The sequence below is a fragment of the Pelecanus crispus genome, chromosome 10 (genome assembly GCF_030463565.1).
Source record: "Pelecanus crispus isolate bPelCri1 chromosome 10, bPelCri1.pri, whole genome shotgun sequence".
In the NCBI taxonomy this organism is placed as follows: Eukaryota; Metazoa; Chordata; class Aves; order Pelecaniformes; family Pelecanidae; genus Pelecanus; species Pelecanus crispus.
In genome coordinates, this window is record NC_134652.1 from 34253187 (window position 1) to 34267810 (window position 14624).

At 41.3% G+C, this 14624-nt stretch overlaps 1 protein-coding gene across 2 annotated transcripts in view; it reads right to left on the reverse strand.

Annotated features, from left to right (window-relative positions):
* ANK3 (ankyrin 3) overlaps positions 1-14624 on the reverse strand; it is a 204911-nt gene that overhangs the window by 120220 nt on the left and 70067 nt on the right. For both annotated transcript variants that reach the window (XM_075717238.1, XM_075717237.1), the window contains exons 6-7: positions 14406-14591; positions 12529-12627 (exon numbers count right to left, since the gene is read on the reverse strand). In XM_075717238.1, coding sequence (XP_075573353.1) covers positions 12529-12627; positions 14406-14591 — 285 coding nt within the window. The remainder of the gene's footprint in view (positions 1-12528; positions 12628-14405; positions 14592-14624) is intronic.

Genomic DNA, 14624 nt, shown 5'->3' on the forward strand with positions numbered 1-14624 from the left:
TTTATGCAATTTTACTGACTAAACCCTAGCAATTTAATTCAGCTATGGCTGTTTCTGAGCATGTAATGATAAGGATTCATACCTCACAACTTCATTGGCCTTGTAGGAGCCATGGAAAAGAAATAAGACCATTCTGTCTGTAGGTCTAATTCAAAAGCAACAAGATGCCAATACTATTTATTTCTGAACATTACCTGCAAACCCTGACAGCCTCGCAAGCACCTTCGTTTCAGTTACATCACTAATTTCATCCACCGAATTTGTTCCTCTAATCGACGCAATACTGCACTTCAAGTGAGACTGTAAATAGGTGTACAAGCCTCCCGAAGCGGCGCCTGGCAGGCCGGCAGCACGCAGTGATGCTGCGCATCGAGGACGCTTACATAACCAATGCGTGCGCACACAAACACACTTTTTTTAACAAGATGTAGCTCTTTTTTAACAAGATGTAGCTAGGACGTTTCTTCATGCTCTGATGAATCCTTTATCTTGTGGTGTATGAAGGCCACATCCTGTATATATCTGATCATACGGAGCCAAGTAAAAATAAAAGGATTTAAATAGAGCATGCAGCTACTGTACGAAGACAAACAGAATTTTAAAGAACATGTTTCTGTGTATTCAGGGGCAGCACAAGCAGCTGGCTGCATAAAACCAGCTTCCCTGTGACTGAGCAGAAAGCAACAAATTTTAGTGAGCATGTCTCCTATGGCTGACTGAATCAGAAAGGCACCCATCGCCTTGAAGAGCTGGAGAGCAGTATGAGTGTCTTGCCTGGCCAACAGGCTGTTTAATAGTGCTTCCTCAAAACTGCAGGTGAGAGGAGTGATAGAAAGCCAGCACTGAAAAAAGATCCCCTCTGAGATGTGACAAGCTGACTCATAGCTTAATAATAATGCTGAGTACCTAATCCAGTAGGCTACAGGTTCATTTACACACAATTTCACTACGAAACTAACGCACAGCTACTAGAAAGTACTAATTAATATTATCACAGAGGTAAAATACATTTTAGCAAGATGAAATGACAGAGCTTCTTTCTCCAATATTAGTGATCATGAGAGCATCAAAGCGACTACTATTCCAGGGTGGCTTCTCATTTCTTCAAAAAAAAATGAAGTAAAAGAAAAATGATGCTTAACACATTTAACAAAAAGTATGCTATACCTAGTCCTCCTGGGGATGTAAAGCTGTGTGATTGCTTAACTTGCAATTTGTGAGTTAGTTTTGAAAAAATAATTAATTCTATTTGACTGGCAGCTGACACTGGATATAATATGGGGTCAGTATATTACTGTATCAGCCACAAAGAGGGCAGAAAGAAGAGGGAAAACACAACTATGAGGAGATACTTTCTGCTTTTTCTCTCCTCCCAGGAGGAAAGATGTTACCGAGGTCAGAGGGAGAAAGAGAGATGAATTCTACTTTCCTGAGAAAAAACAGTAAAGGAAATAACTTTCATGTCTTCAAGTACAGGGTACTGCAGCTAATTTAGACTGAAGTACCACCTTTTTCTACTTGCTGGGATTGATGAGCAAAGAGGTTAACTCAGTCTAATAGACCTTGGTGCCCTGTTAATACATTACTACTAACAATTTACTGTTTCATACACTGACTAGAAGAAATGCCTTTTCTAAGCATCAGCAAAGAAATGGAGGAGGAAGGGACAGCCTTAAAAAAGGTAGGACAAATACCTATTAGAAGTCTGGTTCTCAGTCATCTTGACACCAATCTAAATCAACCTAGTGCAGCACAGGGGAGGGTATAACCTCTTTGGATCTAATTCTTTGCCAGTCCAGTCGTACAACGCTCCTGTTGCCTTGAATGAAGGAGAGTTGACTCTAGAGAGAATGAGCACTGGCAGATACACGCCTCAACTCCAAAAGATATGACTTTCGCTTAGTAGTTAAAGGTTTATGTTACACTGCTTGCAACAGGCAGGGGGAAAAAAAAAAAAACAAACAAACCAAAACCAAAAAACCCAAAAAATAATTTTCATGGCCAAAAAGGAGTCCTGTTCAAATGACCTTCATATTTATGGTTAGTACTGAAACTATCAGGACCTATTCCTTGTGCAGTTGTGTGTCAGCTTCTGACGGGGGCAAGCACACTGGCTGGGCATGTGGGGAAATTCTCCAGCAGCTAATAAGGACTGAGCTCACTTCTGCAAGCTGGAGAGCTAGCAGTCCATCTTTCCTCCATTTGATCACTTGTCTTTATGAAAAACATATAAATTTAATGTCTCTAGGATCTTGAAAGCTTGAGTCACATTTGGTTGAAAATAGGCAGCAAGTTCACATTAGGAAGAGATGGATGGATAAAGAATGTGATCACTTCAGACACAGTTTGTTAGGAAAACCAACTACCCACAGCTACCCTGAAATAAAGAATTGAGCAGGAGGGGTCAAGCAAATGAAACCCTACATGCCCTGTGAAGTATCTGTCCTTATGGATGATCAAACTCAGCTCCTCTTTCCTGGGAAGAGAGCACTGCAGCACTCACTCTCTGGAAAGGAGGATGCAGTTTTTGTCATACTCTACTAACCTATCCAGGCAGTTCATAAAAAAAATGAAGCAGCAAAGAAGAAAAAACATGTTTAGCCTTATTCAGCCCTAAGAGCTCTGGGAAACACTGTGGGGAAACGAAGGGGAAAAAAGAGAAGGGGCAGGTCTCTATTCAGAATTTAATTTTGCCATTTAGCTATTTGAGCTTTTACTGGTAGACAACATGAAGTAATTATATGAAGTAATAATTCTGCTGGCTGAGAGTTCTGACTCCTGAACCAATGAAGAGATGCATTATGTGAACGCTCAAAAAATTGCACACTGAAGTTTAGGGCAAGCAACTTGTCTTTGGTCAATACTATGTTGTGTCAAGGCTTAAAAAATTATACCTAGAAGCATCACGCGTATGGCCCCTTCCCATCTCTTGTCTGACAACTAAGAAAGTGAACCGAGAAGTGCATAAACCTTAGATATCATCATTAATATTTCTGATGACAAAACGTAAAGCAAGCAACTCAAAATCAAGTTATTTGTACTGGTCACAAGAAACTAGAGATAAAAAAGGCTTCATAATATGTGCAGCTTGGGTGTAGGTTATTAACACTAAAACTGTGGTATCAGCAAACAATATAGCCACCAAATGTAAGGTTCTGAATTCTTCAGTAAATCAACAGCATCTGCTGTCTTTTCAGTCTATTTTTATCTGTTTGATCTTCTATAAATTTCTCCCTTTGTTCTTAAGATAGAATAGTAAATCAGGAAAAATTTGAAGATGTTTTCCTGCAGATATAAAGCTGAAATGCCTTCAAAAAGTTGCCATTAAAAGATGTGGTTCAGATCTAGAACATCTGTGGGACTCCCGCTCTGTTGAAATATCAAATGCTGGATAATGTCTCAGGTAGACCCCTCGACACTGAGATCCAACTTGCCATTCAACTTGAGAGTTAGCAAATTCTACAGGGAATATGAAACATAACTTCTGAGAACAACAACCTAAAACTATGCAATAAATGCTCACAGGATTCTGAACTAGCACATAGCCTTTCCTCTCCCCCTTGGCAGATTTCCTGGGGTATATGACTTGAAGTACTCTGAAACCGTATATAGCTCTAAGTGTCACATATGAGATGCATGCAATTTTTTTCTATACCTCACAACATTGTGGACGGCTGTTTTCCCTCTATCTCTATCCATTGCCTCCTGCAGCTACCACCCTCTCACACAAGGCCTGTGCCTTCCATCAGAGTCTCACAACATCCAGAAATACGACGGGTGAAGACTGACCTGCTTTTCTATTCAGTGGCTTTTCCTTGTGCTTGATCAGAGGAAGCACTAAGCCCTTTCAGCTGCATCTCTCTATCTACAGCTTCACAAGAAAATTAAAAAAACTTTGCGTTACACTGTGCTGAGCAATAAGCCACCTACATTTCCCATCTGAAATGAGATCAGGTCCCCTCTGACACATGGCATTATCCATCACAGTTCACCGCAGTAGTCAGAATTACGCCATACTATTACAAATGAGCAATACAAATGGTTAGGAAATCAGAAAAAAGTAGAGAAAAAGTTAAAATTGACAGAGTGCAAACATGGTACATCTAGTAGTTTTATTTTAATGCATTCAGCAAATGAAGAATTCCCCCTGGTTTCTGGTGTCATATGTTGTCCTATGGGACTGCCTCCTTCTCCCATCAGGGAGTCTGAGTTTACAAGCATAAGGATGCCAATAATAAACAAGAAAAGTAAATGTTTGCACTTACAGTTTCATATTGGGCTCTGAAGTGTAGTTTTAAAAAAAAACATACAAAAAAAGGGTAAACCTTTCCTGGTCATGTGCTGCATTGTTTTAAATGTTGATTGACTGTCATATCATGTAAGGACTGTGAAGACCCATTGCTAGCATCATAGGGGCTTGATATTTCTCCTTGCTACCAACGGGAGGGCTTACCTCCACCTCTGACCTCTCCTCCCAGCCTCTCAGTGGAGTGTAGTTTTAATCACAAAAAATTCACCTTTTTATCTTTGATTTAAAAAAAAAACCACAGTTTCTTACCAAAATGTTCAGATTAATTTGGAATTTAGTAAGATCATCCTTCTCAGTTCTCAAGCAAGAGCAGACTCTGGGAAGAGCTTAATATTGACAAAGAATGTGTGAATAAAACAGAAGCTGAAAATAGCCAGACTACTAAAGCAGAAATTTCCTGTACAGTCTGGAAAATCCCTCCATCATTAGGGGTTCTTAAGGAAAGACCATAATGTTGGTTTGTGGTTGTCATATACTGGAACTGTCATCAACAACACTGCATGGATATTACCACTATTACCAGTTCCTGAAGGTATGGGAAGGTTGTCATATGCAACTATGCAGCTACATCAACATGTTGTGCATGAAAACACTCAATATTCCCTCCTTCTGTATTTTTTCTGCAGTTCAGAATTGGAGCTAAAACACAGCAGAACCCCTGCAGAGAAGTGTCTTATATTCTAGTAGCAGTTACAGGGTTCACTGAGACTTGTATAGGACTTTCAGAAATTAAAGAAATTATAGGTACAAACACAGAATCAGATGCTTTCCAGAAAACCTTACAACAGTGCATAATTTTTCAGCTTTTTTTTCTTCTCTACTTAATAAAAGTCTTATATTGCGCTAATTTAGTTCTTGAATGCTTATATACTTATCTTTCTTCAGGCTTGAGATGTATAAAATGAATCCTGGAAGAAAAGAAGGAAGAGTATAGCAAGGAGCTGTTATGGCAAACTACCACTAGGGAAATAAAAAGATGTTTTTCTCTTATGTTACTGTCACTTACATATTGCCTGCTCTTTTTGATGGGCTAATGGTGCTCCGCTCCTCAGCCTCAGGGTCATCATTAATGCATGTTGTCCTCACACCACCCTCTCAAAATCACCAAATCCATTCTCAACCTTCCAGTAAGCAAACTTTCTGCAGGCAAAGCTGACTCCCAGGGGAGCTGAGATCTCCTCTAGAATAAGGAGTGCTGGGTATCAGGAAGGCTGCTCACAGGGTTGGATGCAGTTTTATGGGACAGTGACTACCCTTTGTTTGCTTTGGCAAGAAAGATGGGGGCAGAGGTCATCTTCTTGTAGAGGATTCCCTTGCTACCCAAATCTTCTGGCTTGCTGAAATAGGGAGTGGATGTGGGGGTCACAGAGCTTTCTTTCAGCCATTGCTCTGGAAGCTGCAGAGAACAATTTCTTTCTTCTGTTCTAACCACTGTGCTCCTCAGAGACAGGTGGAGCTTCAGAGGCATTTCCTCACCTGGGCTAGACTGATCTTTCCACTGGAAGATAATCTCAGGCAGAAGAATGATATCTGAAGACTCTGTGAACCCCCAAAAGATAACTTTTTCCTAACTATAATTCCCAGAAAATACAGTTTGTTCAAAGCACCCTCTTCACCTCCCTGGTCTGCATAGCAGCCTTGGAGAAACACCGATTTGCACTTTCTTATTGCTGAATAAGCACAGGGTAGTCTGGACACACATCTCCGTCACAGATGGCTGGGAATTGCAGCAGATAAAACTGCCTGCCCTCCCTGCGCACTGCTCCTGGTGATACCCAAGCAGGGCCTGGAGGGGAAAGGGCGGGCGCTCTGCAGGGGTCTGATTTCTAGCAAAAGAGCTTTCTTGCAGAGGATACCATAGCTATAATCAGACTGCTAAGGAAACTGGTTTCTCATTCCTTCCAATGGCTGTTACTTGCTTTAGCATGTATCTGGATACACGTTTCCAGATCCTAGATATCAAAGTGCAAGGCAGTCTATAGCAAATTTGAGGGGAGCAGTAGAGATAAAGAAGTCGTCCCTCTGTGACCTGTCATTTTTCTCTAGCACCCCATCCACCCTCATGCTGAAGATGACCTGATTCTGGTAAAGAAAGTCAAGCCCACGGCATGAAGCCCCTGCAACAGCACCCAGCTCCAGAAGCAGCAGCTAGGACAGGAGCACAGCAGTTTTCACTACACATACGGTCACAGTATGCTAACAACAGATCTCCTGAATTGAAAGTCTGGAACTGGAGAGCCTGCTTGGTGGATTTCAATTCTCCATACTAATCACTAGGTTGGTAGTTCCAGAAGATGGGAAGTAGATATCAAAATTTTTAAAACCCTAGGTAACACACCAGATACAGTTTGATTCAATGTCCCAAGTAGTTGATGCACAACATTTTTCTTAAAATAACAGCAATTACTTTTTCCTGTGGAAAAATTTGATAAAATAGATTGCCTTGAAGGTCTTTGGCATTCTTTCAGTTTGTAACTAGGATTTATCTGCAGCTCTCTGATGTCAGGTGCCATTGCCAGCTAAAAGAATGGTGCCTGCAATTGTTGCAATCCTTCAAAGCCCAGGTAGCGACTGCACTTACATGTTAATCTGGGTAAGAAAGGAGACTGACTTCACCCTCAGTTACCCTTTATTCTCTTCCTCCACTTGTTTAGCCCATATGTGATTGTCTCCCAGTTAAGCAAGAGAGAAATATGATGATGTAATGAGGGTATTTCTTTAGCTTTGAAGGGTGTCAGAGAAGCATAGCCACACACGTGAAAATGTGCTACAGAAAAAGGATAATGAATAGTCATAAAATACCTGTTACTTCTACAATGCATTCCCTGCCAGTAATTGTGACAGGTTTATTGCTGAGTTTGAGCCCCAGAATTTGGAATGAGTATTTTTCCTTCATTACAAAATGGCAAACATCCAGCCCAATAAGTAGATCCTGTTTCACTTGGACTGAGGTTATGAAGGTTCTTGGAGCTACCTCCTTGTAAACAGGTAGAATCAGGGGCATCACAAGCTGATTTACTGAAATTATGTCCATCCATCCCACAGGAAACTCTCCATATTATGCCATCTTCCCTGCACTTGCAGCAAGGCTAGCAAAGAAAGCACAGACAAATAAGTGCTAAATGCAGTTCAGTGGAAGAGCTGACATGAAATCAGTCGCTGGGCTGGAAGTGTGCAAACCAAAAGCAGGTACATTTCCAGTCCTCCCAGCCTCTATGGTCAGCAGGTACACAGGCTGGCAGGCACTGTAACACCTGTAAGAGCTCCTGGAGCTATGTCTGTTTTTCTGAGATGCAGTGAAAAAAGGGAACAAGGGATATCTGGCAGCTGAGAGGCAGGCAGGTGCATACCGGCAGGGGTGAGGGGAGCAGCTGCCGCTGCATATCGCTGGGGACATCATTTACTTACAGTACAGCACCACTGCTCACCTGCCCACACATCAAGAGCCATCATCAAGCTCATGTCTTTCCCTGCCTTCATTGCTGGAACCTCTTTCTTCCCTCGGGCCTCTCAGAAACGCACTGAAAGCACAGCAGCTGAAGAGATGTCCTTTGCTGCAGGTCTGCCCTCCTTTTTCTTACATCCTTTCACTAGCTCCTCTTTTCACCACACTTGCCCTTGTCTTTAAGGCTCAGAGCTCTCCCTTCATCCTATGTGTCCATTCACATTTTCTCCACCCTTCCCCACCTTCACTACACCGATGGTGGGAGCTGGCTATTTATCCTGCCCTCACACCTTTTTCTTCATGTTGCCCCCTCCACACAAGCATCTTCTGTTACCATAATCCTCTGCTCTTGTTCAAATCTCTCCCCAGAATTGATACTTGCCTAAACAGTTTGAACATAAATTGAGAGCAGACAAGTAGTGTTGGTTCATGTTTGTTTAACAAGAACAAAGGAAAAATGGGTGGTGGTTTGCAAATGCACAAAGTGCATTTGACACCCCCATCCTACAGTTCACTCTTTGTACTTCTGAAAGCTACAGTACATACACACAGTATGATTTTAGTTGGGTTACAGCCCTTCCATATCTTTGCTCTTTTGCTTGTCTTAGATTGTCAACAACTCAAATAAGGGCCCTTCCTCCAGAGGGGAGAGAGCATACATGGTTGTTGTTTACAGAAATTAAAACAACAAGAGGCAATGAGGTGCCAGTGGGCAGGCTGTACCTGTGGATCATTTTTAGTACCCTTTCTAGTAGTACCTCTACCTGTTTTGCAATATGGGTAATCAAGGATCAAGCAAGGGCTCTGTTACTTGGTGCTGATAATTGTACTTTGCACTCAAATTACACTGGTGCTCTGTTTGCCTACAAATTCACTGCTCTACCAGAATCTAGCTCATCTTTCCGTGAAGTGCTTTCATTACCCGCAGTCTGATAAGCACTAAAGAACAAAATTCAACTCCATATTACTGTTATTTATGCTACGATTCCTTCTGTCACAGCTACTTTATCTAGATTTGCAACCACCATACAGTCGAGATGTGCTCTGCAGATGCCCCCACCCAGCTATCACAAGCACAAACAAGCCGTTCACTGCTCTGAGTCACAGCATCGGCCCACTGCTCTTTCAGGCTGATGTCATTGCATCTGCACTTCCCCAGCTATCTGAGCAGTCTGCCTCTGATGATGACGACAACTAATGGAGGGAGAACCTGGAATTTCCAGATCTTGAAGAGGAGGGGATGGCCTTCTTACTTTGGCTGTGCTCTCCATGAGTGCCCCTAATGCAGAACAGAGCTGCTGAAGCCTAAGATTTATTATTTTATTAAAACAAGCATAGGCAGATGATATGTAGTGGTACTGGTACTAATTGCTAATTGCTAATGCACTAGCATTGCTAATCCCTAATCTTGTTTCTGAGTGGGAAAGAGTTGACCTAAGACCCCATTTGTCTTCCTTGCTCCTGTGATTAGAGCCTACCAAATACTGAATGCCAAAGCTTATGACTGTTTGAAATGCCTTAACACTCTAATTTGGTCAGTTTAGGGACTTGGGAATAAGAGGTCAATGTTATCAGTGAAAGCAAAGCACTCATAGTTAGAAACTTCCCAGAAACCCTTAACCCCCAAATCTACTGTTAATTTGTGAGCTTCATGTGGAACTAACCTGGGACCCCTCTCTCGCCAATAACATGAAATACATTTAGTGATGAATGTGATTTGGAAAACATAATTTGAGGGGGATATATGAGAGCCGATCCTTGCCTTTGATACTCAACTATCAGCTTGACCCAGTATCTGCTAGTACTCTTCTCACCAGCATTAGTAGGTACTGGATCGTGCCTTACAACTGTGTCTTTTAGCTTTGAGAATTTATCTTCATTAATGAATCACTGAATGATGCTATGTGGAATGAATAGTGGCCAGCACCAACACTTTTCACCTGCACTCCTATTTACTTCCTAGTTTAAGGAAAACATTCTGGGTCTCTCTGTTCAAAATTTCTATTCCTGCTCTATCACACCCTCCAGCAGCTCCCCTTCTAATCACAGACAATCCCTAAAAAAGAACTGTTTAGTGTTTTGGTTTGGTTTGGTTTTGGGGGGGGGGGGGGGAATGTTAAATGTGAGAAGTCCTATAAGTAAAGTAGTAGCTTCTATGCTAAATAAACGTGGTATTATTTTATTGTTTTCATGGGTTTGCAATGCTTATCATAAAACACTTTGCTGCATGTAAATATGTTCCTTAATTATAGAAGCATTCAACTTTTTCGATGTACAAGTTATCTAAAGTAAAAGAAAATACTACAATTTGCTTTTTGCTATGTGGCAAATGCTCTAAGCAGTAGTAAAGTACTTTTCCTCTTGTAAAAGTAATAAACACAACATGATCAAAATCTCTGAAAAGGAGCTGCTGAATTATCCATGCCACGTAATTCCCCTCATAAATACCATCTCAAATACATGTTGGATTTTTTTGCTTTTTCTACTTTCATTGAAAGCTTGCTCCAGAATCTCATAACTTGCATTTTAATATTAACTATTAAGCAATTATTAATCAAATAATATTAAGTATTACTAATGAATATTAAATATCTAAATTTTTAGACAACATTTATTCATGGCCAGTTTATACCTATTTACTCTTATGTCAACTTTTGCCTTCAGTTTGAATGCTTCTTGCTCCCTTGTGTTTCTCTCCTTATTTTCCTAGGGACCACTGCCACATCTCCCTGGCTTTGTTTTAGTAAGGTTTGGTGAGCCAAATTCTTGCACAGCCTCAGTTTGTTTTGTTTTGGTGGGTTTTTTTTTGTTGTTGTTGGGGTTTTGTTTGTTTGTTTCTTTGTGATTTTTTGTTTGTTTGTTTGTTTTGTCTATATCAGAAATACCTTGGAATAACCTGAAATCACATTCACTTTTTGGGGGTTCCCCCCCCCCCTTTTTTTTTTTAACCATATCACACACACCACCCAGTGAACACCTAATATAGACAGGTCCTCCTCTTTCTTGGTTGGTAGATTGTTGGAGAAACCAACAGGGGAAATACATGTATGTTTTAGCCAAGGGTCTGATCTGTTTTCCACTATGAATTTCAACACATTTCCATGTTCTGTTGCACTCTTTCTGTACTGACAACCATTCCTGGCTGTGTGTCAGCAGAAATTCCATAGGCATCCTCTTATTCATACAGCCCAAGCCATTACTGAAGAAGCTAACGAGGAAACAAATTTTTAAGAACTTCAGTAGGAAGTTCTAGCTCCAGCATTTTCAATACTAATGTATTTTGAATGTTAGCTCCTTTTCTATTTACCTGTATGTCCCTACTCACTCTCCCTGCTTCTCCCTTGTTACAACCTTGCATACTCCCATGGCACCTACTCAGCTTCCTGCCCACATCCTCTCTACCCTACCATTCTCTAGCCTTCCATGCTGTCTCATTAAATTTTGTGTTACCTCTGCATTTGCCTTTCTTTTGTCCCTGGTCTCATGCCTGGCACAATCTCTTTCCCTGCCCTTCATATTGCTGTATCCCTGTCCATATACATTTCTTTGTTTTTCTGCTCTTCCAACTATATATAACTTCCCTCTGTCATTTTCTGTCCTTTACACTTCTGCTTATGATTTGTTGTTCCCACATCCTCCCTGCTCTGACCATACTCCTTCACTCTAACACTCCTCTTTGGTCTTCCGACAGACCCGACCCCTTGACAGCAGGTACGGTCAAACTTTGGCCCGGGCTGTGAGATGGGGCCCTGCTGGCACCAGGCTCACAGAGCAGTCCAGCTGCCTGTGGGAGGATGGACCCACTCCCCAAGCAAGAACGTGCAGCTGAAGCCACTGGTCAGCTGCTCCCCACCCAGCCCAGGGTGAAGCAAGGGGACGCTGGGAAAGCCCATACCATTCCCTTCCTGGCTCCCAATCCTTTTTCATACGTCTGAGGAACTACCTTGTCACTCCCTGGGCTGTGTCGTAGAATCACAGAATCATAGAATGTTTTGGGTTGGAAGGGAACTTTAGAGCTCATCCAGCCCCACCCCCTTTGCAGTGAGCAGGGACAGCTTCAACCAGATCAGGGTGCTCAGAGCCCCGTCCAGCCTGACCTGGAATGTTCCCAGGGATGGGGCCTCCACTGCCTCTCTGGGAAACCTGTGCCAGTGCTTCACCACCCTCATTGTAAAAAATTTCTTCCTTATATCCAGTCAGTGTCGTGATTTTGGTGCACAACTTACAGGGTCAGGAGGATTAGTTCCCCCACTCCGCCATGGCTTCTGCCGTACAGCTCCCATTATCGACTCCCCTCCATTTCTATACAACATTTCATTTTCTATCTCTCCAGTTTCTCAGATCTCCTTTACAGATAATCCGACTCTCACATATGCAGTGAAGGCACAGGTGCTTTATTCACCGGTGCACCTGCACTTCATTTTCACTGGAAACAACTGCATATTGAGCACAATTCAGCAGGGACAGCACTCCTGCAATCTGTTAAAGCTACAGGTAGAAGCACTGAATCCCAGCCTACCTTTTGCAACACTGGAACTATGAAAATAGCAGCTCTTTTTGATTAAAACAGAAGTTTTCAAAGGTGAGGACTAGAGCTCAGGTTCAGTTCAGCAGCCCAGGGAAACACCCTTTACACCACATGGTAACAGAACAAGAGCAGTCAGGCCAGACCCCTTGGCTGGCAAGAGCAATGTACCTTTCCACACCTTTGTGGAAAAAGTGTTTCAAAAGTGGTGATTAAGCAAACTAAGCATAACTAAGATTTCACACTTACCCTTGCAGTGAAGTCCACAGCAGCACCCCGATTTAACAGCAACGTAGCTACGTTGATATTTCCATAGTGAGCAGCTATGTGGAGGGGAGTGAACCCACTCTGGAAAAACAAAACAAAACCGATAGATACTTATTTTTTTATATCTCATTGGTACTCCAAAATTTGTATCACATCACTGACAAAAGCTAGTAATAGGAGTCTGCTGCAAGTCACCATTCCAATTCTGTACTAGTTTTCACTCACTGACATTTATTTATAGACTCTCAGAGAGTCTAAATAAAATCATATTGCTATGCAGGAGGGAAAAAAATTAACATAAGTATTCTAGAAGACCAGAAGTAAGATAAAAATTTCAATTATTCCAGAAAAAAACAACAGCAAAACATTTAAGTATTAAAGCAATATTCTGTCTTTTATAAGAAATTAATTTCTAACTAGAAATATCTAGTTGTTGTCAGTATTACGTCAGTCTTGCAAGTTAAATCTCTTAGAGATTCTTTGCAGAAGTTCATATACAAGTCATTTAATGATACTTGCTAACTGTTTTTTATGAATTCAAAGTAGATGCAAATGAAAACAACATCAAAGACAATTTTAAATTATTAATATGGATTTTTTTTTTTTTCCAAGGGCTAGTACCATAAAGATCAGTCTCCCACTGTGGGCAATCACACTAGGTTATGTTCAGACACCACGAGTTACCACCCTAATTAGAAGATGCCTTACTGATAAAATTACTTCAGCAACTTATTTTCATATTTAAGTAGTTTTACTTCCTTTTAGAATAGTGCTAAAACATGCAGCAATTCCATCAGTCCTGCGAAGTATGAAACCTTATGGGAACTAGATGCATTTCTAAATTGTTAGCAAGCCATGCTAGCTGCCACTGCCTTGCTTTGGGAATTTTGCAGATATAAAACCACTCTCAGATCATTCTATTTGCTGACACCATCAAGGTAAGTGTCATGCAGAAGCCTAAAATCAGACCTGGATGCACAACATGACAGGGTTGTCTGCAGCTCTTAACACATCTGATAAACATGCTCCATGAGAATCCCTGAAAACTCCATCTTATATAGTATGGCTCTTTCATGATGGCAGTTAGTTCCCAAGAATGCTTACTCTTACTTTTAAACCCTAATTTCAGCTGCAGAAAGCCCTGGTATCTACACTACAGTCTTCTCTAGCACATGCTACTTCATTTCATCTAAAGCAGGTATCTATCCTATAAAAGGCGATGCAAAAAGGAGGAGGAAAAAATGATGCAGCAGCACTAAGTCATGGAGGAGTGATGATGCATACATATATTTATATATACCTCTGTTGTTCTATTCACCATCATCTAGGTTAACACATTTGGAAGCAAAGAGGGGGAAAAAATGAACGGTTAGTTCACTACTGGTGATATGGATGCAAAAAGCTTCATGATTGCTACGTGGCATGGCAGCTCAGATGACAGCACAATCGGCACACAAGGAAGCTCGACTGAATGGAAGCTGAATGATCGAGTATTTTGAATGTTAATTGTTACATGTTTACCCAAGTTCTTAAAGTAGCAATTGCACAAACAACTAATCAAATGACTTAATTGTACAATACCTATAGCACACAACTGCAGGAGTGGCTTTCATTCGCAAGAGAATAATTCTAATAATATTTTGCTTATTATTTTCCATTTTCAAAGTTTCTACAGGAGACATTAACCCTGATTTAGACAAAAAGGGAATGAGGGAAAGAGGCAAAGGAAACAAATGAACCATTATTCTTAATCACACACTATAGGAAAAAGTTATGTGTAAATCTGCAGCAAAATACTTCACACTAAGAGAGATCTCAGCACTTAATAGCATCAAACCTGTTTTCTTTTTACAACTGACCTTTGACTCCACATCAGCATTGTGGTCATTCTGCAGGAGCAGAGCCGCTGCCTTCGTATCATCCTTGCGAGCAGCGATGTGAAGGGCAGGAAGACGGACTTTTCCCTTCGTATCATTTTCAAGCAGCAGTGAAACCACCTGGTCATGACCTTGCTGCAAAGCTACTGCCAAAGGCGTGAAACCATCCTGCAACATACAATGGGGACTCTCAACACATGT